The sequence below is a fragment of the Anguilla rostrata genome, chromosome 11, assembly GCF_018555375.3.
Source record: "Anguilla rostrata isolate EN2019 chromosome 11, ASM1855537v3, whole genome shotgun sequence".
In the NCBI taxonomy this organism is placed as follows: domain Eukaryota; kingdom Metazoa; phylum Chordata; class Actinopteri; order Anguilliformes; family Anguillidae; genus Anguilla; species Anguilla rostrata.
In genome coordinates, this window is record NC_057943.1 from 35249962 (window position 1) to 35277936 (window position 27975).

Sequence of the window (27975 nt, forward strand, 5' to 3'; positions counted from 1 at the left end):
TCAGCTCACATATGCTGGCTTAGTCAAGCAGGCCCTACCCCCAACACGCGCACGCACACACTCACTCACACACTCACACACACACACATGCATACAGTATACATGCACACACGTGTGCACACACACACACACACACACCCAAATAGGTTCAAGCAGGTAATCAGCTCCCCATTTCCCATGACACCAGCCAATCAGCCATCGCCATGTGATTACACAGCAGAACAAAGCACAGGCAAGACTGGAACCAGCAACTCCAAAATCACGTAGCCATCATTTACAGGCAGGCTGTTGATCCAGCTGTGCCATCAGGAGCCAGGAGCATTATGGGATAGGTCTTGTCAGGGTCAGGAGGCAGGAGCGTTATGGGATGGGTATGGTCAGGGTCAGGAGTCAGGAGCATTATGGATGGTTTGGTCAGGTCAGGAGCAGGAGAGGGCATTATGGATCGGTATGGTCAGGGTCAGAGCAGGAGCATATGGAGGGTCTGGTCAGGAGGCAGGAGCATTATGGGATGGGTATGGTCAGGGTCAGGAGCATTATGGGATGGGTATTGTCAGGGTCAGGAGCATTATGGGATGGGTCTGGTCAGGAGGCAGGAGCATTATGGGATGGGTATGGTCAGGGTCAGGAGCATTATGGGATGGGTCTGGTCAGGAGGCAGGAGCATTATGGGATGGGTATGGTCAGGGTCAGTACCTCTTTGAAGTTGTCGAACGCAGACAGAATGATCTCGTGTCCCCCCCTGACCAGACACACTGCAGCCAGCAGCTCCAGCACCAGAGCTTTCGTCCTAAAAAAAAACAAATAAAAGCCATGAGAACACCGCTGCTCGGCAACAGCGTATCACTTTCAAACGGGAGAGTAATTACAGACCATTTACACCCAGAATCTCCAATTACACACAGAGTCTGGGGGAGAGGTTAGGCACACATATCCTGTCAGATTGTGTAGGGGGGGTGGGTGGATGGGTCATATGTCGGTCTGTTATATATGGTGTGGAGGTTCAAGCTCTGTATGTGTGTGTGGGTGGGGGCTTCATAAGCAGGTCTGTTATACAGGGGTGCTATAAGCAGTCTGTTATCGTGTGTAGGGGGGGGGGGGACTTCATAAGCGTCTGTTATATATGTATGGGGTGGGCTTCATAAGCAGGTCTGTTACATGTATGTAGGGTGGGGGGGTGGGGCTTCATAAGCAGGTCTGTTACATGTAGTAGGGGGGGGGGCATACAGGTCTGTTACTGTGTAGGGGGGTGGCTAAAAGGCTGTAACGTTGTAGGGGTGGGTGGGGTGGTTCGTTTTTAAGCAGGTCTGTAACACCCTGATCTGCTCCCCCAGATTAGCAGCTATGACCTCTGAAAAAGTCTGGACAGACACCTGCTGAGGCCAGAAAACCCCACTGTTACTGTGCCATCACGGTGCCTCTAAAGGTCTCTCAACACTGTTAGTGTTTAATGTGGCATATCTGCATCTTACGCACATGCACTATATAACCCTAACCCTAACTCATGCGACCGTGCTTTACCGTTACCATTTCTGGTGAATGCAGCCATTTACAGCCATGTTCCTCCAACTGCCTTTCAACATTTCTTACACTCTCCATGCCTACAACTGATTGTCAAATAAATTTTATTTTTGAAGCGTGAACACAGCCTAGATTTGCACACACCCCTCCATCATCCAGTAATTCCCCATGACTGTCAGTCTAGTGAAAACTTCATGTAGAGAAACAATCATATCCACCTCAAAGCGGGATTTTATAAATAACTACGTAGTCAAGGTTTTCTCCACAAGCCTCCATTTAAGGTACGATTTGATCGTAAGATCGTTTTATAAATAAGGCCCTGGTGTTATTCTCTGCTACAGAGAAATGTGTGTGGGGTCATTCCAATTGGCTGATTTTATCCATCTTCATCTCATTACATTACAGGCATTTAGCAGACGCTCTCATTCAGAGCGACTTACATTGTATCCAATTATACAGCTGGATATATACTGGAGCAATGCAGGTTAAGTACCTTGCTCAAGGGCACAACGGCAGTGTGCTACCGGGGAATCGAACCTGCGACCTTTAGGTTACAAGACCAACTCCTCAGCCATTACACTACCCTGCCGCCCCTCCACAGTTCTCCTCAGTCCGACTCTTCGCCTGACCCCGAAGCCGATCAAGGGGCCGCCATCTTTAAGGACATACCAGTCTGTCCTGAGAGGAGCGAGGAGGCTCCCAAAGGAGACTCCAGCGAGGACGTTAGGGGGGGCAGTGCAGCCTTTACTGACGTCTTTTTTCAGAATGCGTGACGTATAAACGATCGACCTGTGGATCCACCTCTCCGCATCTGTCACGTTCGTAACCGGCGTGGCTTCAGACTGACCGAGTAAGGACGTTCCGATTGCCTAACGCAAGTTCACTCAGCCTCGATTCCTCCGTCCTCGTATCTCATCCTCGCATCCTTTCCTTGCGTCCTCCGCTGGGTGGAGCTAAGGAGCGAGGAAAGGACGCGAGGAAAGGGCGCAAGGAGTGAAAATAAGCGACCGGAATGACTGACGGCTGAGGAAGCTCCGCCCGTTTTGGGGTCGACGGGGTGGAGGCCGGGCCCTCACCTGGAGCTCTTGTTGTTCAGGCTGAGGGCGATCTCGTTGACGGCGTGGGCGTGGGACATGACCAGGTTGAATCCGTACTAGAAAGGGTGGAGGAAAAAAAACGACACACCCTAAGTTTATGTTTATGACACAACAGGTGACGGACACAACTTTATCAAATCATTAATTGTGAATCCACTTAACAAATACATTTAAATCGTGTAATACTCTACAACAACGAACACAAACACCATGTACTTTGCGCGGTCCCGTTTTTTTGTTTTTGCAAAAATTGTAGACATTATCAGAAAACACGAAGACCGTAGTGATTTTTGAGAGACAGTTCCTCCAGGATCCACAGGGGGGAGCTGCGTGAAAACTAGGGATGCACCGATCGATAGGCCACCGATTCTCATCGGCCAGGGAATACTGCAGTCGGCCATCGGCCGATAGTCTGACAAAACCCGATGGTCAGCTCCGATTATGCCTTGTCAGCAAAAAGGAAAAACGGTCTACTGTTTATTTGTAATTCAAGAGGCAGTTTTCATTTGCCTGTCAGATACTAATAAGTGCACTTCATTTTCCATATTCAGTGTTTCAGTGTACAGACCAGATGAGCTGCTTTTTTTTTTTTTTTTTTAAAGGCGGGGCTCCAATAATGGTGTTGGAGGCGGGGCTCCAGTAATGGTGTCGGAGGCGGTGCTCCAATAACGGCGTTGGAGGCGGGGCTCCAATAATGGTGTTGGGGGCGGGGCTCCAATAATGGTGTTGGAGGCGGGGCTCCAGTAATGGTGTCGGAGGCGGTGCTCCAATAACGGCGTCGGGGGGCGGGGCTCTTTACCTGGTAGTTCATGATGGCCCGTAAGCACATGATGCACACGTGTACATCATCCTTCTGGCTGATCAGCCGGGCGTTCTTGATGGCCTTGCTGTTGGTCATCGTGCTATACCTGTGAGAAGAGACATGTCAAGGACAGCCTAGCGGGGTATCCAAGGAGAACCACACGCACAGGGCCTGTTAAACTCTGATCCCCCACTGCACGGGACAGGTCAAGAGGAAGAACATGGACAAGCAATGCATGGATGGATGGACTAACCCCACAAGCCAGGGTTTGGGATGGAGAAAGGAACAAAATGACCAGAAAGCAGTCCACTAAAAATGGCAGTCACAAGCAGGCTTTAAATAAAGTTTATTCTTTTTTTTATTATTATTTCTTATGCATTTTTGTCATTTACATGAATTTCACTTCCTCTATTTCTTGGGCAGCTGTGCTACACTGGAACAAGACTGGAGCCTTTCTCTTACGGCTGGATGAACCTCGCGGCCCAGTTCTCTGCACAGTTTGCAAGACCCGCTTAGCGCTCTTTCTCGCCGCGCTTTTCGATGCCAGGAAGTGCGGCCTGTCTCCGAGGGCTGTTTCTGTCGCACGCACACCCTCACCTGACCCGGGTTCTCCGCAGAACCGACAGCAGATCGCAGCGAGCGCCTGTGCGGTTACCGATGCATGCTGGGAAACGGATGCAGACACCCGAGCGTGTCTGTCTGTCTGTGTGTGTGTGTGTGTGTGTGTGTGTGTGTGACAGAGAGAATGATGGAGGCAAACCATTTCCTGCCCTAGCCACCAAACTGTGGCGTGCGCATCACAGATGGCTTGATGAAGACCGAAAAAGGTTTTAATCCGAGTTCTTCTGCAGAATTACCTGCAGAAAGACTTCCTGCAACAGACCCTGTTATATGATCTTAATTTTGAGCTGAGCAGATGCCTCATCTAGAGCCACTTACTCAGCTTATATTTTGAAATATTATGTATAGTACTGAAGCGGCCTTGTTGTGTACCCTGTTCAGGGTTCATACACTTTTTCACCAATGATTTTCAATGACTTTTCCATGACTTCTCCACAAAATATAACTGAATTTCCATGACCAAAACAAATGACTTCATCTCAGCGGGACGATTTAAAATTATTTATTGTAACACTAAGTAAAATTAGGTCTGCATCTGAAACATATGGTGCCTCTCTAAAACAAATAAACACCAGACTGAGATACATTCTTTCATATTTTAGTTCAAATAGTTTAACATTTTTGTCAATGTCTCAAACAGGGCTCGAAATTTAATCTGTGCGACTTCGAAATATAATTGGGAGCATTTGTGCGAGTGCAAATAATTGTTCCGGTGCAACCTTTTTTTTTCAGTCGAACGTCTCTTCCTCTGTACATTCGCTAGTTAGTACACTCAGTATGTGCCTTGTGAGCTGACGGTGACCCTTCTAACCAATCGTGAGCTTGACATTCTTACCTTTAATGCTGATTTAAATTGGTTAATATTAGCCTTTAATCACTCCCTTTCGCTGCACTCCACTGTCACGCGACACAGAGAGCTAATGCGTTTACTTATGTTACCTGAAGACAAACGTTTATGTTCAATTTATTAGCGTTATCGAAAGCTGAAAAGTTGAAGCGAACGATTACGGCATTTCTTTTAAACATTAACGTAGTGTTTTGTGTAGCGACCCGGTTGAAACAGCTCATTTCTCCGATGCAGTTTACTGGCGGTTGATTTAATTAGCGGTATTAATGTGACGAGAAGCGCTTTGTCGTTTGAATGCATAACACGCACTTCCTTGAAGAGTCGACACATTTTAGGCGTGACAGTTCAGCTGTTACTTGTAAACCGTACTGTTATATTGTCGTTTTTTATCAATAAAAAATCTATTGCATATATTGTTGGTGCTCCTTACATTTTGGTGGGTGCTCCTAACTTTTTGAAATTGGGAGCACCAGTGCTACCAAGTAAAAAAGTTAATTTCGAGCCCTGATATATTATTGAAGCTGCACTTCCCTGGCATATTGTCGGCACAGTAGGGCCTACATTTACTAACTGCTACATTAGCAGAAGCATGCCTGTTGGGCGTGCCTGTAAACAGACTGAGCCAGACCGAATTAACTTCTCACACCACCAAAATACCGCGAAGGTTACGTGCCAATTTACATTTTATTACTATACATACTGTTTTTATGATTGGATTAATTAGCAGTTGTATTTGATGCAACTTTAGCTATATTTCCATTACTTTTCAAAAAATATTATTTTCCATGACTTTTCCAGGTTTTTCATAACCGTACGAACCCTGCCTGTTGCTCAAAGGTACAATGCAGTGCTTTGAAGATTTGAACCTGCAACCACTCATAACTATAACCACAAACTGCAATAACATTCCATAATCGGAGTGTGTGATTGGCTGTCCTGCATTCCATGTTTTTTTCATGAGCATAATGGCTGTGGAATGGAGCTTGGGGGTGTTAGCTTTGGGGGGGGGAGGTCGGGGGGGCTGGGTCTGTGCAGCTGCAGGGAGGGGGCCTGACACCACAGGATCAAAGGTGGGCGGAGCCGGCAAGGGGGGTGAGACACAGCCCTCCCCTGACGGGGGCGGGGAGGCGGGGGGGTTTAGGGCAGCACGAGCAGCAGAAGCGCAGGGGGGCGTGGCTGGAGGCGGGGCAGCGGTACGTACCGGAGCATGGACTGGTGGGCGGAGCGGGTGAGCGTGTTGCAGAAGGCCTGGCCTTCACTCTGGTGCAGATCCTCCATGGATCTGCTCCAGGACTTGGCCCTCTCCAGAAAGCCCTCCTCACCCTTCTCCAGCCCCTCAAAATCCAACCTGCAATCCCACCGCAGGCGTGCACACACACACACACACACAGACACACACGGACAGAGCCGCAGAAATGGGGGAAGGGGATTGGTTAGGAAACACAGCATGGCAGAAGGGGGCAGGGTCCCGTGTGCCAATCACAGCTAAGGCTGGCTGAGTATCACAGAGACGTGACACAGGTTTAGTACAGCACAGAACAGCATGGCACTGACACAGTCTATCATAGCACAGGACAGCATCAACACAGCACTGCACAGTGCATCACAGTACAGAACAGCAAAATAAAAAAAAAGATTTGCGGCAAAGCCTGAAAGATTGCAGAGCTGGCTGGCTGACTTGCTTTATCCCGCGCGAATGCAGCAGAAAGCCAGCACCATTCCCCAGATTCACACAAAACCGCCCCTCCTCTGAAGCTCTTCCTCAGCTCACACTGACCTGGGCTTCTCCCCGCAGACCTGACGATCAGCTAACGCTAAGCTGATCATCAGCTCATCAAGTTGTGACCAGACGATTTTTCCTCTTGGATCATGAAATGCTCTGGCCCAACGCTAGGCCACAGCGGGTTGCCTGCTGGCGCGAGGGGGGGGGGGGGCGGGGGTGTTTCCACGGAGACGCAGGTACTCACATGACGGCGCACTGGGCGAAAGACAGGTACTCCACCAGCACATCCAGCCCCCTGTTCTCATCGTTGAGGAACTCCCGAACCCACCTGTGGGGACAATGCAGGTGTGAGCGTACTGCCCACGAGACAGCCAGGAGAGGTACACCCCCCCCCACTATGGAGCTGTCAATCAGCTCATAAAATGGACAAACAGGCCGGTAGGTTTGGTAACAGTCATGAGTCTATCAGAATACCACAGGGGGAATCAAGCAGCACAGATCCGTTACAAAGGACTTTACTACCACGGGTCTGAGACTGAGAACAAAACACAGCAGCCTGAGCTCCACCGCTGAGCCAAGCCAAACAAAGACCCCCCCACCCCACCCCCCCCCCCACCCCACCCCCCCCCCACCTCGAGCTGAGCGCGCCCACCAGGTCTGAGTGTGGACCCCTCGGCCCCGAGTGCCAACCCCCAGACCCCCCCCAGCACACGACAGCCCGCCTCTCCCTGCTGGAGCTGGAACTGACTCAGGTGAACGAACAGCTGGCGTCTCAGGCCCCTCTCCCTCTCCTTCTCCCCCTCCCTCCCCCAGCAGGCATGGGCACAGCCCAAAGCCTCAGTGCAGGAGCTGAGCGGACAGGGGGCTATCAGTGCCCCTCCCCCATAAGCCAAAAAATTAAAAAACTATTAGCCATCTTTCTGCAAACCAAACAGTGACAGCAGAGAATGAGTCAAATCTGACAGTGAGAAACAGTATTTTCATATTTTCATGCAGCAGCAAAAGTGTGTCATCTGAAAATTGCAAAGAACAAAGCAACAAATCCAAAAGAAGATGACTTACGTGACACAGATTATCTGACTGTAAGTGTACAATCAGATATGAAATCAGATATGAAATGAAAAACAGAGAGATCCACAGTGCAGATTTACGACTTTGTTACTGCGAGACCTTGAAACTCTACAGAAGCACACCCAGGACTGAAGAGTCAAATTACACACAAAAGCAGGAGTCCATAAACACACAGGTTTCTGGAAACATTGGGGGAAAAGTTGAGTAAATAAAAAAACAGATCCTTTGGCCAGCCAAAATAGAGATGTATGGACAAACTGTTTTCAGTCAACGTACAAAAGTACACAACCTGATAAATACAACGAAAACTCCATCCAGAAGGAAACGAAAGAAGCAAAAGAAGGACAATGAGAACCCTATGGACTCCGCCGTTACTCAGCAGGACCCTTAAACCTAGTTTCTCTTCTTAGGGCTTGGTATGGGTGCAATCCGTAAGTAATTAAAATTCATCATCTGATTCATAGTTAACTTAATAACTATAGTGCTATTGGATCTTTGCTCCCTGGTCTGGGACTATGGCTCATAATGTCCAGGTGAATGCACTTCTGTTTCTCCTGTAGTGCAAGTCACTCTGGACATGCTTGTCTGATAATTTAATGTAACCAAATGGCATTTATGTGAACGGTAACAACGAACACTAAGGTATTTTGTAGCATTATAAATTCAGAACTAATAGGTTTCATTAGTAACCATATTGTCTTGAGCAAAAGTAAAACTGCATATATACAACAAACCACCATCACACAACAGATCACATCTGCACCCTGCACACCCTAACAGACGAGTTAACCAAAACAAGGCCGCAAAGGTGAGTCTGGAAACCCCCAGCACCCCTCCCCCCCACCCTCCGAAAAATAAAAAAGAAAGAGGCAAAGGCTTGTGAAAAAAACACATCAGGAACGGGTGGAGAGGCAGGGGATGCAGTAGGCCTTCAGTAGGTCTTCAGTTTCCTGAAAACCACTGGTGATTCCTCCCAATCCTCCTCTGTCTCCCCCTCTCTCTCTTTCTCAGTCACGCCTCTCTCTGTGTGCGTCTCTCACTCCCTCTCTCCATCCTCAGCTCTGTCCTCTCCCTGTCCCCTTATTGGCCTGTCTGATGGTTATTCTATTTTTGATCACCTAGGCGATCTGTTGAGTAATAACACATGGGAAGAGGGCGGAGGGACAAGGTGTGGGGGGGGGGGGGTGTTGTCTGGGTCAGAGTTTGGCCAACACAATAAGCAGCCTGGCTTGTGAGAACTCAATCATTCCTCTCCTGTGTGTGTATGTGTGCAGACGTGTGTGTGTGTGTGCGCGTGTGAGAGACTCATGACTAAATGTTCACTGTAAAGGGACACACCTAGACAAACCCGGCTTTCACACAGACACAACGGGATTACATCTGAAGCCCAGCTGATTAAGACAGGGAGGGAAGGAAGGAGAGTGTGTGAGTGAGCGAGTGAGTATGTGAGTGAGTGAGTGAGTGAGTGAGTGAGTGAGTGAGCAAGTGAGTATGTGAGTGAGTGAGTGAGTGAGTGAGTGAGTGAGTGAGTGAGTGAGTGAGTATGTGAGTGAGTGAGTGAGTGAGTGAGTGAGTGAGTATGTGAGTGAGTGGGTGAGTGAGTGGGTGAGTGAGTGAGTATGTATGTGAGTGAGTGAGTGAGTGAGTGAGTGAGTGGGTGAGTGAGTGAGTGAGTGAGTGAGTGAGTGAGTGAGTGAGTATGTGAGTGAGTGAGCGAGCGAGTGAGTGGGTGGGTGAGTGAGTGAGTGAGCGAGCGAGTGAGTGAGTGATTGGGTGAGTGAGAGTGAGTGTGTTTCACTAGCTCCACTGTGGAGCAGCCAGTCTTCCTGCTGCACTGGTGAACACATCACTCAGCTTCCTCTGCCCACAGACACAGTAAGGTGTTTCTCTCTCAACCAAAAAACAAACAATACAGCCCATTTCCTCCTGGTGCTCCCATGCTGGGTAGGGCCTGCTCTCTCTCTCCCCCTATCTGCTCTCTCCCTCTTTTTTGCTTGGTTTTTGTTTGTATCGCAGTAAGTAACGTAATTCTGTTAGTGCTGTTTCATAATTTGGTTGACTCTGATTTGTTCTGGGGTTATGGTGCTGTCCTGAGGCTGCTTGCTGTTAGTGGATGTTAGTGTTAGTCTGCTTCTATTTCCATGGAGCTCCGGCCTGTTTCCTTGCCCTGAGTCCACAGGATCACTCTGCCCTGTCCCTCGCTCCACGGTCCTGGACCGCTTCAGCCCTGTTCCTCCCCTGCCCATGCCTTGACACAGCCTGGAGCTCCAGATCCATCACCCGGCCCCTCTAAACAGCACTATACCAAACTGTACAATTTGGCCTTCTATTATTCCTGTAAGCAATTACATCAACTGCAACCTGCTTTTATTTGCTGCGATCGATCCCGAGCAGCACTTCTGCTACATTCAATTCTACTGCTACTTTACACCTTACACTTTTACCTCTCTGGCATAGAATGCAGAATGCAACGGGATGAGAGTAAAGAACTTTCTTAAGCATAGTTTATTGGTAACTAAATTTGATGTTTTTCTTTATGGTATAAAATGCCCTGAAAGCTTTTTCCTTGAGTTCATTCACTGCCACGTCAAAGCTGGCCATTGAGCTGATTTTTACACCTAGGTAGACATAGGATGCCCTGTATTAGGCCGGTTGGTGTCTTGTGGTGAAGCAGAAAGAGTTTCCCTGACATTTGAGACTGTATTTAAATACCATAATTTTCGTTTAGGCCACGTTTTCTGACGGGGCCCGGTTCTGGCAGTAATCCTTTAGCAGATCCAGGCTCCGTTGGAGACTTTGTTTAGTCAGCAGCGATAGGACCAAATCATTTGCGTATCGCTAGAACTTAACTTTCTGTCAGTGAGCCCAGGAGCAGCAGACTGAACAACAACGATGCTAATTCATCATCATGGGGCACAAACTGCAGCCCTTTCTCACTCCACACTTCTGGTAGAAGACATTTGTTACTTCATGCCAAATTTTTAATCCACATTTATTGCATATGTCGATTTTATTATGACAGGCCTTTTTCACCCTGGGCGGCACAGTGGTGCAGTGGGTAGCACTGTTGCCTCACAGCAAGAAGTCATGGGTTCGAATCTCGGCTTGGGGCCTTTCTGTGTAGAGTTTGCATGTTCTCCCCGTGTCTGCATGGGTTTCCTCCAGGTACTCCAGTTTCTTCCCACAGTCCAAAGACATGCAGGTAGACCGATTGGAGACCCTAAATTGCCCATAAGTATGTGTGAACGGTGTGTGTGGCCTGCGATAGATTGGCGGTCTGTCCAGGGTGTATTCCTGCTTCTCGCCCAATGCACACTGCGATAGGGTCCAGCACCCCCCGCGACCCTGCTCAGGATAAGCGGGTATAGATGATGGATGGATGGATTTTACACCCTACACTAGCTTAAATTATTTTCTAAATCATTCCATCATGCCAAATTTAATCAAACATTTTCTAGAAATCTATGAAACATTTCTATTTTTTATTTTATTTTTTTGCCCTTTTTTGTTTATTACTGTGAAAATATGAGCAGTTGTGTGGAGTTTTGGTCATGCAGAAACCAGAGGGAGGGAAAAGAGAAAATGAAGAGAAAATGAGAGGAGACAGAGCGAGAGAAAGAAAGGAAGAAAGGGGGAGGAAGACAGACATAAATTCCACAAAAATGCCAGATATCCAGTAAACAGACACCACTTTACTCGTGGCCGTGGCAACCGTGAACACGCCCTAAATTACACTCACCTTCCCGGACAGGGAAGCTCTGTGTGGCCTCAAAAGCATTAAAAGTAAAGCTCAGAGCAATGCAGTAAAGACTTCTCATAACAAATATTCACAAATCTACTAAATGTCCGTCTGGTCCACCTGCACACACTGCGTTGGAGTTTAGTTACACCACATTTGGGCTGCACGTCCCACGAAAGTCTTACAAGCTGAATTTTGAAAAAAAATCGAATAAATACGACGGAATACTCCACATAACACCTGTACGGCAGAATCACACTGCTACCACTGACGATAACCATCAGCGTCTGAAATGAACACCAGCCGCCAGCCAAATTTGGATAACTTGTTGGCTCTGGTGGGTGACATTGCCCTAGTCGCTCGCCACGTTGGCAGGGGTTTGTTTTTTTTTGAATGCGTACAATCAAACGGGCGTGATGAGCCCGGATTGGTCCCCGGAGTGCACGACCAAACAGATGCGATTACAACTCTGCAGTGGAAGGTTCAGCCTTGTGCACGACCTCACAGGGCCAGCAGGCCACGGTTACACTGGCCACACCCTTCTGCCGCAGGTCTCTACCGCATCGCAACCTCAAATTAGGTTTGTTTTTAAGATCTCGCCATTCAGACACTAGCACACCTGGCTGCATAGAGACAGCCCAGCTGCAACACAGCTTGCTATGTGCACAGCTGAGACACAGCTAGGAAATAGCCTATGTAACGATAGTATAGACAGTGACTGCGATGACCGTTTTACAGGTAAACTTCACTGCAATAAAATCAAGCTATACTCCTGCAAATACACTGATTGCCACATACGATTTACCATGATATGATTAAGCATACAGTAAGCATGCATTATGATTATTGTACAGAGGGTCGACAATGCTGTGTTGACATGCAGGCAGCCATGGCAACACATCATTTACATTACATTACAGGCATTTAGCAGAGCGACTTACACAACATTTACATATCATTTCACATTGTATCCATTTTATACAGCTGGATATATACCGAAGGTTAAGTACCTTGCTCAAGGGTACAATGACAGTGGCCTACTCAGGAATCGAACCCATGACCCTTCGGTTGCAAGACCAGTTCCTGACCCACTGTGCTACACCGCCCTCATTTTCTACCCTCGGCACAGTGAAAGTAAAGTGTACCCAAACAACTCACGCGCTCCCGGGAAGAAATTTGTCTGGTTGACCGATACCGAAACAGGCTATTTCTAAAAAAACAGAGAGAGGGTTCGGGGAGAGGGTTAGGGTCTTTTATTTTACCCGATGTGATTGGTCCGCAGCGATATCTCCAGCTCCCGCAGCACCTTGGTCGACTCCTGAACCCGCCGGCGAAATTTCTGGAAGAAAAAAAACCGCAGAGATCAAAGTGAGTTTTGGGGTGACGCCGTCACCCAGTAGAGATGCACAGCCGTTATCACAATGCACATTGCCACGGCAACAGACTGAGAATAAAACACTGTGTTTGAATTTTAAAAATAAGCTTTTAGTCACAAGGGCCACACGTAGCTTGATCAACAATACATAAATAGCCTCACTTAAACGGATATGGAAACTGACTACGATTATATTGTACCACATGATCACGGGTAGGCCACGCCCTCACCTTTCGAGTGACGCCTTGGTCCAGGTAGCCCCGCAGTTTGTGGATGTAAGTGTGGGGCGGGTTCTTCACCTGAAACCTTTCCTAAAAAAAAATAAAAAATAAAAACACAGACAGAGTAATGTGCCGATGAGACCGGTCTCCGCGGCAACGCTCTCTCTGCGGGCGCGATGGCGGCGCGTGCGGTCGCTGCAGGGGCGGGGCGAGGGGCGGGGCGCTACCTGGTCACAGATCAGGTCCCACTTCTTCTCGCTGTCATACTGGCGTAGGAGGCGGGCCTTGTCGGGGGGGAGGTTCATCGAGTTCTGATAAGAGAGAGAGAGAGAGAGAGAGTGTGACTAGATGTGCTCACTGTTAGACAGTAGGGGAGGAGACACAGGCGCACTTCCTCCTTAACTGCACAAAATACTCAAAAATAAGAAAAGCACATCATCACAGATTTTCTGTAAAGAACATCAATTCCTTATCAAAGGATGAAAAATGTGTAATCCTATTAGGAGAAGGACCTACAGCCCCAACTGCGGCAAAATATATTTAAGCTTGCCAGAACCTGAGGGACACTGAGATACCATCCACTCCTAACATCCACAGGGGATTCATCTTTCATACTTGTTTTGATTAATACAGTAATTACCGTTTTGAGGATGCTAACTAGCGCTATTATTTTACAGTGCATATGTACTGTAATTGATTACCGTTTGCTTTGGTAATATTTACATACGTGCTTCCTGCCGATAAAGCAACATGAATTTGAATTTGACAGTATGAAAAAAAAAGAGAGACAGTGAGAAAAAAAGAGAATGAGAGAGAGAGAGGAAGAGACAGAGAGAGAGAGAGAGAGAGAGAGAGAGAGAGAGAGACTTAAGTAAACATTGTTCCCGAAAGTCCAGTTCCATCCCTGCTGCACTCGCGGTTAAGAGCTCTTGGGTCCTTAACCCCACGGGCCTCACTTCCTGTCGTGAGATACAATCTTTTCTGCCTCCACTGACTGACAAATCAAATCACAGCACGGATCGTTCCGTAAATCTGTCGCATTGGGGAGGGCCAGGGGAGTCTCTCGTCAGCTTGCCACAGAATGAGTGACACAGGAGTCAAGATTTCAGCAAGTTAAAAGCAACCACACATTAAAAACACACACACATTTTTTTTAAACAATATAATTTAAAGCCACCTAAGACCACAATGAGGCTTCTTCAGTCTGCTTTGAGCATCAAAATGGTAAATCATAGTGGGTCTGAGTGATGGGTTCCAAACACGCTGAGTCACACCAGCATGTTACCTCTAGGAAAGGGCTAGGCAAGACAGGGAGAGAGAGAGGGAGCGAGGGAGAGAAAAAGAGCGAGGGAGAGAGAGAAGGAGTGAGGGAGAGAGAGAAGGAGCGAGGGAGAGAGAAAAGGAGCGAAGGAGAGAGAGAAGGAGTGAGGGAGAGAGAGAAGGAGCGAGGGAGAGAGAATGGGGGCGAAGAAGAGAGAGAAGGAGCGAGGGAGAGAGAGACAGAAACTCCCTTCCATTCTCACACCCAACAGAGTTGGGGGACCTGATCACCATCCTTCTGGAAACAAAGTCACAGTCTGAAGAGCTGTACCACAAGCCACCCAAATACACACACACACACACAGGAATTTCTGAGTCACGAAAACAAAACTTCCGAGAAGAGATCATGGGAAAACTTTCTATACATGATCCTACATAAACCCCATTTAGTACTGAATGAAACTTGTAAACAATAATAAAACCTTATGACTACTGGCTGTCAAGAGCCATCACCACGACATTCTTTTTCGGCATGTGACGGTGATGTAATTCACGACACAGCTGAAGGCTGTCGGATTGGAACGCATAAATGTGATCGTTGAAGCCGGCCTTACTATATGAAGGCTTTGTGTGTCACTCTCGTGTAGACCCCTTCACATAAAGGTGGTGTTAAGGTTATCAACAGTTACGGGTAAGTTACAAAATTTCAACGCCCCTGTCTGAGTCACTGGAAAATAAAAAACCCACAGCGGTACAGACTGACTGACTGGCAAGTGTGCGCCCACAAGCTGAGCGCCCTTGAAAGTACTGCTGTGTGTTTGGTTACCTGACTTCCTTAGCGACTGCTTGGTGACAGCTCCTCCAGAGGTCCACCGCTCTGGCTTAGCTTCATACGGACGCTAGCTGTGCGAATGAGCTCAGGTGCTAGGCTGCCACAAGCTAAGTCACACTCGGTATTTTATTCATGTTATACACACACTTGTCTGGGAAATGCTGCTAGCCGGGTCTGGCACTGCCACTCACAGCAGCTTGAGCGGATGCACTTTGGTTCTTTCTCGTTGTAAGGTCTCTCAGAGTAAGCCTGCCTGCCAGACGAATGTACTGTAATGTACTGCTTGGCAACAACGCGCAAGCGCAATAATTGCAAACGTAGGACTTTGCTGACTGTATAAAATAAGGTGATGTGTGAGAAAACACATTACAAAATAACCACAGCAGCCGGCTGACTGCATGAACCGGCATCACCGTTGCTACGGTGGAGCAAAACCCAATTATGCTGAAAAGCATTTAGGTATGAGTTGTGTGTGTGTGTGTGTGTGTGTATGTGTGTGTGTGTGTGTGTATGTGTGTGTGTGTGTTTATGCATGTGTGTATGAATGTGCTCGCACTACATTTCTATGAAATGTGTGTGTTTGGAGTTTGGTATTGGTGTGGTTGTTGGTACTTGGCATTTAATAGTGCAATCATTAATTGTTTACAGTTGAAAATGAAAATATAAAATTTAATTGCCGCTTCAGAAATGAAAACAAAGAGTCCTTGCCAGAAATCTCACTATCGGTCACCGCCCCCCCCCTCCCCTCCCCGCCCCAGGACTGAAGCCAGGAACACTTACATTAGCCTTATTTTGACAGGACTCAACTTCAAATGCCACACAGCAGGAAAAAACAGAGATCAGGCATTCCAGATGTCTGGAATTGCCAAAGGAATGTGCTTGTTTAGAGAGCTTAAATTTAGCCATAAACTCTCTCTTTCTTCACACTACCTCCTCAACTCTTTCCCCCTCTTCCTCTCGTCGACCCCTCTCCTCTCTCCTTCTCAGTCATACTTCCTCTTCCATTCACTCCTTTTCTCCACCTCCCTCTGCCTGGATCACTCTCTCTTTTAGTCTCAGGGAGATTATATCTGTCTGTTCTAGGTTTGCCAGTCTCATGGTCCAAACTCATTCTCTCTACTGCCCAGCTCAGAGGTCTCCTCTACGTTCAGAGAATGGAGGAACTTGCCCTGCCCCGCCCCTGCCCCCCCCACTCCTGAAGGCAGAGGTGGTCATGCTGACCCTCGTACACTCAGGTTCCATGTACCCCAGTGGCAGCAACACGGCCAAAAGTACGTGGACACCCCTTCCAAAGCTACTTCAGCCACACCCATTGCTAACAGGTGCATAAAAGCAAGCCATGCGATCTCCAAACATTGGCAATAGAATGGGTCATACTGAAAAGCTCAGTGACATTCAACATGGCACTGTCATAAGATGCCACCTTTCCAACAATGACAGTTTGTCAAATTTCTGCCCTGCTAGAAATGCTCTGGTAAAATGTAAGTGCTGTTATTGTGAAGTGTAAACGTCTAGGAGCTACAACAGCTCAGCTGCAAAACGGTGGGCCACACAAGCTCACAGAACGGGAGCACTGAGTGCTGAAGTAAACAGTGCGTAGCAACGCTCACTACCGAGTTCCAGACTGCCTCTGGAAACAACATCAGCATAAGAACTGTTCATCAGGAGCTTCATGAATGACCGAGCAGCCGCACACAAACCTGAGATCACCATGCGCAACGCCAAGCGTCAGCTGGAGTGACGTAAAGCACAACGCCATTGGACTCTGACGTAACACTGATACTACAGCAGTGTTACTAACGGACTTGCTACACCAGTGTTACTAATGCAGTGTTACTACAGCAGTGCCACTAATACAGTGTTACTACAGCAGGGTCACTATAAAGGGTGTGAGTGGAGGGGGTGAACTGACACTGACGGAGTGGGGAGTGGGCTACGAGGAGGGGGGGGGTGGAAAACGTGGAGCTCTCTTAGGCTTACATTCACCACACACAGCAGAAAATGAAATCCCTATGGGAAAAATGCATTGGAAATCTAGCGAGGGAACTCATGGCTCACAAATGCGTGCGTACTTTCGGGTTTTAGGACTACAAACTGTAACACTCTATAAAGGCTATATTTCATCCCTCAGTATAGGCTATATTTAATCCCTGAGTATAGGCTATATTTAATCCCTGAGTATAGGCTATATCTAATACCTCAATATAAACTACATTGAATCCCTCAGTATAGGCTATATTTAATCACATTTTATAGGCTATATTTAATCACATTGTATAGGCTATATTTAATTCCACATAGACTATATTTAATCCCACAATATAGGCTATATTTAATCCCTTAGTATAGACTATATTTAATCCCTCAGTATAAACTATATTTAATCCCTTAGTATAGACTATATTTAATCCCTCAGTATAAACTTTATTTAATCCCACAGTATAGGCTATATTTAATCCCTTAGTATAGGCTATATTTAATCCCACAATATAGGCTATATTTAATCCCTTAGTATAGGCTATATTTAATCCCTCAGTATAAAATATATTAAATCCCTCAGTATAGGCTATATTTAATCCCTCAGTATAAAATATATTAAATCCCTCAGTATAGGCTATATTTAATCCCTCAGTATAAACTACATTAAATCCCTCAGTATAGGCTATATTTAATCCCTGAAACTGAACTCACTGCAGGTGTGACCTGTTGCATCTGCACACAGCACTGAAGAGAGGAGACACAGGAAAACTACAAAAATACCCTACATTCTGAAACTGCTTCACGTGTGTGTGTGTGTGTGTGTGTGTATGGCTAATCTAGCTGCCGGGACTGCCACCCCTCTGCTCCCCCCTCCCACTTCAGAGAGGAACAGTTTTGAGCAACAGGGGAAGCCCGTGATGTCAGCATGGGTGTGACAGGGCCGGGAGCCGGCTCAGCCGAATCCATTCAGCCGCCGAAAACTGAGAAGGGGAACCACAGATTGGGGCAGCCATTTGCTTTCTCTCTCTCTTTTCTTTTTTTCCCTCAGTTAAACAGCAAGAGGGTGACAGCGGGAACTTGAGCTGGCATCGGCATGGGAACAGAGGGCATCGCATCGCAGTTTCAGCGTCTCCACGGTCACCGTCCGGGGTGATCACGTGGGGTCCACAGTTAGATTTGTGTGTGTGTGTGTGTGGTCACAGGTATATTGGTGTGTGTGTGTGTGTGTGTGTGTATGTGATCACAGGTAGGTTGGGGGGTGCGTGGTCACAGGTAGATTGGGATGTCTGTGTGTGTTTGGTCACAGGTGGTTTTGGCTGTGTGTGTGTGTGTGTGTGTGTGTGTATGTATGGTCACAGGTAGATTGGGGTGTGAGTGTGCATTTGGGCACAGGTAGATTGGGGTGTGATTGTGCATTTGGGCACAGGTAGATTGGGGTGTGAGTGTGCATTTGGGCACAGGTAGATTGGGGTGTGTGTGTGTGTGTGTAAGTGATCACAGGTAGGTTGGGGGGTGTGTGGTCACAGGTGGTTTGGGCTGTGTGTGTGTGTGTGTGTGTGTGTGTGTGTGTATGTATGGTCGCAGGTAAATTGGGGTGTACATGTGTTTGGTCACAGGTAGATTGGGGTGTGTGTGTGCATTTGGTCAGAGGCAGATTGGGGTGTGAGTGTGCATTTGGGCACAGGTAGATTGGGGTGTGTGTGTGCATTTGGTCAGAGGCAGATTGGGGTGTGAGTGTGCATTTGGGCACAGGTAGATTGGGGTGTGTGTGTGCATTTGGTCAGAGGCAGATTGGGGTGTGAGTGTGCATTTGGGCACAGGTAGATTGGGGTGTGTGTGTGCATTTGGTCAGAGGCAGATTGGGGTGTGAGTGTGCATTTGGGCACAGGTAGATTGGGGTGTGTGTAAGTGATCACAGGTAGGTTGGACTGTGTGTTCTCTTGTCGACTGTGAGAAAGCACTGCCCTCCTTTCTCTCCTCAGACACCCAATCCTCTGAGCCTTTCAGCGTAACCTGAAGACAGCAATCACAACAAAGCCAAACGGCACAATGACAGCCCACTGCCAGAGAGAGAGAGAGAGAGAGAGAGAGAGAGAGAGAGGGAGGGAGCGCACGAGGAGGAGGAAGAGAAAGCAAGAGGCGGAGGGAGCGAGAGAAAGAGGAAGCACGAGAGAGCTGGAAGGCAGAGGAGAACGAACGAGAATGGGGACTGAGAGAAATAACACGAGGGAGAGAAAGAGGCGCACGAGGGCTGAGGAAGAGGTGGAGGGAGGGAGGAAGAGAAAGAGTAGGGGAGAGAGGAAAGACGTGAGAGAGGGGGAGATGGAGAAGGAGATAGGGAAGGAGTGGAGCAGGGGATAGGAGGAGACAAAACCAGCATAACCCAATTTGCCGCTTCCATACAGCGCAGAGCAGCAGCAGCGAACACAAACGCTGCACTGATCCAGAGTCCACTGCACTCCATTACACAATACAGTCCCACTGTCACGGCCCACAATCGCGGGCTTCATCCTGACGCTGATGTCACCCGTTCCTGAGTCACAGGCAGCCTCCTCGGACGGGTCACCGGCGCTCACCCCGCCATCAGACGGTTTCTGTAAAACCACCTGATTTCACAGCAGCCAAACCCAAGGGTTTTTAAAAAAAGTTTTTTTTATTATTTTTTTTTTTACTTCTGAAAACAATGTGCGAGTCACCGCCGGCAGTAAGCGATCACGAGATCAGGAGCTCCTTGCCAGGTTTGCATAAGCGTGGCGTTTGGCGAACAGTGGAAATGAAAGTGAAACGTATGAAATTCCCCGGCACGAGGTCCAGCAGCTCTGCCACAGCTCTACCCTACGCTGCACCACGAGGCCCAGCAGCTCTGCCACAGCTCTACCCTACGCTGCACCACGAGGCCCAGCAGCTCTGCCACGGCTCTACCCCACGCTGCACCACGAGGCCCAGCAGCTCTGCCACAGCTCTACTCCACGCTGCACCACGAGGCCCAGCAGCTCTGCCACAGCTCTACCCTACGCTGCACCACGAGGCCCAGCAGCTCTGCCACAGCTCTACTCCACGCTGCACCACGAGGCCCAGCAGCTCTGCCACACCTCTACTCCACGCTGCACCACGAGGCCCAGCAGCTCTGTCACAGCTCTACTCCACGCTGCACCATGAGGCCCAGCAGCTCTGCCACACCTCTACTCCACGCTGCACCACGAGGCCCAGCAGCTCTGATGTCACCTCCTGATCACGCGCCCCCGAGGGCACCAGCGCTCCCCGCATCAGACGTTTCTAACCACCGATTCCAGCACCACCAAGGCTTTAAAAGCATCTCTAAAACAAGTCAGTCACCGCCGGCAACACACGAGACAGCAGCTCCTTGCCACAGCTCGTTCACGTACGACTAGTGCGGCCCGACGAGGTCCAGCAGCTCTGCCACAGCTCTACCCACGCTGCACCACGAGGCCCAGCAGCTCTGCCACAGCGCTACCCTACGCTGCACCACGAGGCCCAGCAGCTCTGCCACAGCTCTACTCCACGCTGCACCACGAGGTCCAGCAGCTCTGCCACAGCCCTACGTCCCGCTGCACCACGAGGCCCAGCAGCTCTGCCACAGCTCTACTCCACGCTGCACCACGAGGTCCAGCAGCTCTGCCACAGCCCTACGTCCCGCTGCACCACGAGGCCCAGCAGCTCTGCCACAGCTCTACCCTACGCTGCACCACGAGGCCCAGCAGCTCTGCCACCCTCTACCCACGCTGCACCACGAGGCCCAGCAGCTCTGCACAGCTCTACCCACGCTGCACCATGAGGCCCAGCAGCTCTGCCACGCTCTACCCCACGCTGCACCACGAGGCCCAGCAGCTCTGCCACAGCTCTACTCCACGCTGCACCACGAGGCCCAGCAGCTCTGTCACAGCTCTACCCTACGCTGCGCCACGAGGCCCAGCAGCTCTACCACAGCTCTACTCACGCTGCACCACGAGGCCCAGCAGCTCTGCCACAGCTCTACTCCCGCTGCGCCACGAGGCCCAGCAGCTCTGTCACAGCTCTACCCTACGCTGCGCCACGAGGCCCAGCAGATCTATGTCACGCCGTTCCCCAGGGCTGCAGTCTGCTACTCTGCAACGTTAACAGGAAATGCCTCCTTCCAGCAAAAGCACCTGCCTCCTTTCAGCAAAACTACTGAAAATGTACTGAAATAGCAAATGCTTTAAAAAATGTTATCAAAATGTTAATGTTAAAATTAAGTTATATCAAAACCTCACAATATATGGGCAAAAATCCAAATTATAGCTACTTTCATAAATTTTTACTATACATATATAATTATACAACTATATTACTACATATATAAATACAATTAAGTAAAATAAAACACATATTTACATATCAGCGTATTGCATTTTCACAAGGGTTGCTGGCTTGATCATCATCATTTTTTCTCATAATAAAACTCATGTGGGATTCTTGTTGTCTGCTGTTAAATACAATAAGGTTTTTCTTTATAGCCTGATCTGTGATTAAAAATGAAAAAGGACAACATTAAGTTTAAATGCCAATTAATGGCAAATTGACCCTGGGCTCAAATCCCTAAATGTGTGTGACTCACAGTGCCTAAAGACAGAGGTACACACAGCCAATCACCAGAGAGCTCAGACTGGACGGACAGGCCTCTGAATGTAGCCGTTTAGCCTCTTGCTTCCCATGTTCTAATGGCCAATCGGTTTCTCACAGTACAAGGCTGACATCAACAAAAATCCACTGCACTTCTGCCGTCTGCAAATTTCACTTCGGCGTTCTCACGTGTCTACTCCGGCAGAATCCAAATGATAAGTTGCATTTTCATTTTCAAAAGACCTGTCCGTCAATGTACAGGGGTATTACAGGGGCGGTTCAAACCTTAACAAGAAGTCCCCCTAACAAACCAAAGATGGGTGCATAATTAAACAGGGGCAGCACTGTTGCCTCACAGCAAGAAGGTCCCAGGTTCAAATCCCATGTGGGATTTTCCCCCAGGACTGGAGTTAAACCAGCACACCCTGTGATCATCCAGGACTGGAGTTAAACCAGCACACCCTGTGACCATCCAGGACCGGAGTTAAACTGGCATACCCTGTGACCATCCAGGACTGGAGTTAAACTGGCGCACCCTGTGATCATACAGGACCGGAGTTAAACTGGCATACCCTGTGACCATCCAGGACTGCAGTTAAACTGGCATACCCTGTGACCATCCAGGACTGGAGTTAAACCAGCACACCCTGTGACCATCCAGGACTGGAGTTAAACTGGCACACCCTGTGACCATCCAGGACCGGAGTTAAATTGGCATACCCTGTGACCATCCAGGACTGGAATTAAACTGGCATACCCTGTGACCATCCAGGACTGGAGTTACACCCGCATGCCCTGAGATCATACAGGACTGGAGTTAAACTGGCACACCCTGTGACCACCCAGGACCAGAGCTGGGGAGCTGCGATAGAGTGCTGGAGTGCTCGAGGGAGGAGGGGCCATTGGTTACATTGCTAGGCAACCCAAACTCAACCTGGCTGAACTTTAGAGGGAGGGCCATATCATTCTGTGGTCCTTCCTGTCCCGTGTGCATGTGAAGTAGTCTGTGATGGGAATAATGTCCGCGAGATGTTCATTGCTGTGCTATAAGTTTTCCCGCATAGCTTTAATGACAAAGGGGATTCAGTTCTATGCCCCACAGTGTACGTTGTGTGATTGGTGCAAGCAGCAGACTGGCAACCCATGTACAACAGGCCTTTATTATCACTAATGCATTCTAGCAAACACAAAGTTAAAGCTCTGTGAAGGCTGCTCTTCCAGTAGGCTGCTGCCAGACATGCTGGTACAGTTGAGGTAAAACGTTTACAATGGAGAAAACTGCGTTTGAATGTCTTTAGCCTAGGTGTAGGTAAACTTTTGGCCTCAACTGTACTTAAAAGGCAAATATGATTTAAAACACCAGTTGAGAACATTCCTCAACAACCTCCACTAATAAAGCATTCATATCGCTAAAGCATTCATATCGCTAAAGCATTCATATCGCTGGAAGTTCATCGCTAAAGCATCATTCTAACTCTACACGAAGATCTATCGCGTTGTAGTGTAATTTTATCCACGTGTGCATTGTGTTTGTCGGTGCGTGTGTTTTGTGGTGCTGTGTGTTTGCTGTGTGCGTGCTGTTGTGTTGTCTGTGTTGTCTGTGGCTGTGTGTTGTCTGTGTGTGCGTGTGTGTTGTCTGTGTGTCGTGTTGTTTTGTGCATGTGGTTGTGTGGTGCGTGTGTTTGTGTGCGTGTGTGAGCATGTGTGTTTGTCTGTGTGTGCGTGTGTCTGTGTGTGTGTGTGTGAGCATGTGTGTTTGTCTGTGTGTGCGTGTGTGTTTGTGTGCGTGTGCGTGTGTGTGTGTGTGCGTGTGTGTGTTTGTCTGTGTGTGCTTGTGTCTGTGTGGTGTTTGTCTGTGTGTGCGTGTTTGCGTGTGTGTGCATGTGTGTTCGTTTGTGTGTGCGTGTGCGTTTGTCTGTGTGTGTGTGTTTGTCTGTGTGTGCATGTGTGTTTGTGTGTGCTTGTCTGTATGTGTGTGTGCGTGCGTGTGTCTGTGTCTGTGTGTACGTGTGCGTTTGTCTGTGTGCGTGTGTGCGTGCGTGTGTCTGTGTGTGTGTGTGTCTGTGTGTGTGTTTGTCTGTGTGTTTGTCTGTGTGTGCGTGTGTGTGTGTGTCGTGTGTGTGTTGTGTTGTCTGTGTGCATGTCAGCATGTCATCTTCTCGCCGTGGTGCATGGTCAGATCAGAGTCGGGGTGAGCACGGCGTATAACAGAGAGTTGCCCCGGCCGCGGTGAATCATTGGTTCCCACGCGTCGCCGCTGCGCCGCGCGCCGTTTCCTCCTCGGCGGCTCCTCCGGCACAGGACGGGCACAAACAGGAAGTGACCTAAACCCGCGGCTCGGATTCCACTGGAGCAGACGGGGGAATCGGCACCGTTTCCCCGAGAGAAGATGAGCGGGCAGGCGGGGGGTTTTTTCCTTGGCAGATGTGCACATGACTTTCAAGAAAGAGCTCAACTGAGAGATCGCAAGAATGCACTCGGTCACACGTCGGTTAGAAAGTGCGGTCATTAATCAGGGTTTTAGTCACGTGTGGAACTAGGATAGCCCCTCTCTTAAAATAGACCAGAAAGGAGAAGTGGAACCCCAGGATAGAGAGAATGGGGGGAGAGAGAGAAAGAATGAGAAAAGGGTGGGGAAGAGAGGGAGGGGGAAAAAAAGGTGTGTACACATTTCATTATGTACAGATGTTGGTGCCTCCCCACCACCCCATCCCAACTGACAATGTGTCTGCATGTGTGTGTGCCTGTCTGTCTGTGTGTGACAGAGAGAGAGAGAGTTCTGTGCATTTGTGTGTGTGTCTTTAGTCATACATAGCTGGTGGCACAGAAGGTTATACAGTATACAGGCGTCAGTGTTCAGCACTCAGTATTCAGTGCTCAGTATGCAGTGTTTAGTGTTCAGCACTCAGTGTGCAGTGCTCAATACTCAGAGCTCACAGTGTTCAGAATTTAGTACTCACAGTGTTCACTACTCAGTGCTCAGAAGTGTTCAGTGTTCAGTACTCAGTGCTCACAATGTTCAGTGTTCCTCTACTAAAGGAGCACAAAGGCAGCATAGGCCCCCTCTCCTTCTCTCCTTCCCTCACACACAGTCCCATTGTGCTACACAGGAAGCTACTACAGCTACAGAACCACACTACTCACACACACACACTATACACACACTACTTACACACACGCTGCTCACACACATGCATTATACACACACTACTCACACATTATACTCACACACTACACACATATTACACACACACTACCCACACACGTTATATGACACACAATCACTACATATACACACACTACCACACACACACACACACTATACACACACTACTTACACACACGCTGCTCACACACATGCATTATACACACACTACTCACACATTATACTCACACACTACACACATATTACACACACACTACCCACACACATTATATGCACACACAATCCACGTACATTAAATACACACACTACTCACACACACACACACACACACACACACACATTATATACACACATTACTATTTACACACACACACACATTATATACAAACACTACTCACACACCTGCTGGACTGGGTTTACTGCAGCACCACTGCACCTCAGAGTTCTGAAAGTCACCTGAGCCCATCAGGACCAGAACCGGACCTGACCTTCAGCCGGGCCTTCACGATGATCGGTTCCGGTCAGCCCGGCGTGGGCCGCACAGTTTTAAAAAGAACTTAGTCTGCGTGTATTTAACTTGCACTTTTACATGCGATCACCGTTCATTGTGCCGACTGCTACTCTTCGAGCCAAATCAAATCAATACTTTCTCCAATTTGTTAAAACATATCTGTTTTAATCACCCAACAACTCCTGTTTAACTATACGGCAAATATACAGCTTTGGCGTGAATTGCTTTTTGCACACTGCACATGCAATAGAGGCACGGGGATATCCTTTCAGTGATAAGTTTACAACAACAAAAACAAAGTAAAACAAAAAAAAAGATGTGAAAAGATGGATGCGGAACCAGAAATAAACAAGCACTATAGCTGCGATAGCTGCGACCGTGTGTCCATGTGTGCATGCATCCACGCACACACCTTCACACAAACACCTGACCTCTTCTTTGGCTCATGACCAACCTTTCCACAAAATCTTGTGCCAATCTGTGAATCTTTTTGTGATAGGCCACGCCCATCGCCACGCCCCCTCTTGGTCAATTGGCCTTGAAAGTTACTCAGCTCTACCTTCCGGTCATGACCTACGTCCATGCCAAATTTCTGCCTTCTGGGGCGAGAACTGTGGCCGCTACGGGGTGGGACACTTTTTGTGGACCGACCAACCAACCGACTGACCGACAGACAGAGCTATAGAGCTGCGGTTGCAGCTAAAAAGCAAGTTAGTGAACGTTCCGCTCTCTCAGAAGGGAAAGAGAAAGCCAGACGTGTGGAACCCAATTATCATATGCTGTGTGATAAATGATGACAACCGGCCAATAACAACCATGTGAACACAACGATTAAGCAAGGACCAGCAAACTACGCAACAATAAACCAGTTTAATCCTGTTGTAACGAAAAACACATCTTAATTAATACTTTACGACACCGTGGCAAACATTTTTTGTTTTATTTAGGGCATCCTCGATAGTTTTTGACCACGGCTGTGCGTCTTCAGTCAATCCTGTGCGTTCCTGCTCTCCTCTCTCTCTCCCCCCCGTCGCACTACGCACTGCACACGGCCTGAGACGCCTATACATGTTGCACAACCGTTTTCCGGAAACTTCCGGCTTTTTTTCTTTTCCCGGGTCGGGCACGGGCTCAGTAAAATGCCTGGGATCTCGAGCCGGGCCTAGCTCGAGGTTCAAATCACTTGCAGCCCAACCGAACGCAGAGTAGTTGAGGTTCCCCTTTGTCAGTGTGACATCAGCTGCAGTTTCTAGATGCTGAGGTCAGCCTCGTGCTCAGAGTGGGGTCACTTCAAAATGCTGTCTGGGCAAACTGCTTATGAAATAGGCCAGTTCAACCACTTGCACGCCTCAGTATCTCTCTCTCTCTCACTCTTTCTGTGCATACAGAGCGGCGAAAAAAGTATTTGCCCCCTTCCAGATTTCCTGATTACTGCATGTCACACAGAATGGATCTTTAGACAAAATGTAAAACAAGGGAAACGGAGTAGACAGAAAACACATTTTGTTAAATTATTTCATTTATTTTAATTTTAAAAAGTTATCAAACACCCAGATCACCCATGTGAATAAGTGAATGCCCCCTTAGTTACGCAATCAACCAATTAATAAATAAATATTAGCGTAATCGTTAATTGACGGGGTCCAAGCAGCATGCGGCAATTATGAATGTTAAGTTGTAAGGACCATATTGGATAAATTTTCAGTTTCTGTCCCAAAATTCCATTCCCTATGTATTCCCTAGCTTTGAGGAAAAGTTCCAAACAATTTTCATGATGATCAGCCACAGCTAAGCCCATCATTTTCCAATCAACTACTGATTGGCTGATGGCAGCCTTGTTTTCAGATATGACTTTATCATTGAACATTCAATGGCAGACTGACACAAAGACAAAGAATGCAAAGATTAAACTGGACTGCTCAAAGATTTGAGGAGTTAACTACATTTATATTTATCTTTCTCTTACAGCGCCACCTATTAGCTAAGCACCATCAATTAGCATGCTGTGCCTGGAGTCAACCATTGTACAAGTATGCCAGGTTTCGCGATGATCGGACAAAGCACTCACAAGTTACAGTTGTTTTACTAAAAATGGCCACACCCACAATAATTGATTGACGTGTGGCAGCCATATTGTTGGCTGTATTTGGGTTATGCAGCAAAACAATGATCCAGAACACACAAGCAAGTCCACATCTGAATGGCTGAAAAGAAACAAAATTATACAAAATGCACCTCCATCTGGCTCCCCACCCCACCCCACCACCAATGCTCACAGACACTGGTATGATTTGCTGTGCAGACAGACCCTATGGCCAAGCTGAACCTCTCACCCTTGCCAAGCCAGGACCCCAGGAGTGTAGAGAGCAAGAGCCCTGTGCTTCAAAAGAGGACAGCAACATGATCCCCACCCACCAGTTTGCACCAGCAACCCCCCTGCCTGTACCCTGCAGTCCCCGCCCCAGACCACCACCAGCACACCTACCAAAACTCCAACACCGTCTTGCAGAAAGAGAGGCCAGCACACCTACCAAAACTCCAACACCCTCCCGCAGAAGAGGCCAGCACACCCACCAAAACTCCAACACCCTCCAGCTGAAGAAGAGG

At 48.2% G+C, this 27975-nt stretch overlaps 1 protein-coding gene across 9 annotated transcripts in view; it reads right to left on the reverse strand.

Moving 5' to 3' along the window:
• Positions 1-27975, reverse strand: part of fmnl3 (formin-like 3) — a 57490-nt gene that overhangs the window by 22499 nt on the left and 7016 nt on the right. For 8 of the 9 annotated variants that reach the window (XR_010324182.1, XR_010324181.1, XR_010324180.1 and 5 more), the window contains exons 2-9: positions 13245-13328; positions 13027-13107; positions 12684-12760; positions 6856-6939; positions 6090-6236; positions 3418-3526; positions 2598-2674; positions 697-790 (exon numbers count right to left, since the gene is read on the reverse strand). Coding sequence is in view for 5 of the 9 variants with exons in the window: in XM_064299582.1 (XP_064155652.1) it covers positions 697-790; positions 2598-2674; positions 3418-3526; positions 6090-6236; positions 6856-6939; positions 12684-12760; positions 13027-13107; positions 13245-13328 (753 nt within the window). In the remaining 4 variants the exon portion in view is untranslated. The remainder of the gene's footprint in view (positions 1-696; positions 791-2597; positions 2675-3417; positions 3527-6089; positions 6237-6855; positions 6940-12683; positions 12761-13026; positions 13108-13244; positions 13329-27975) is intronic. The other variant, XM_064299585.1, reaches the window with a different exon arrangement.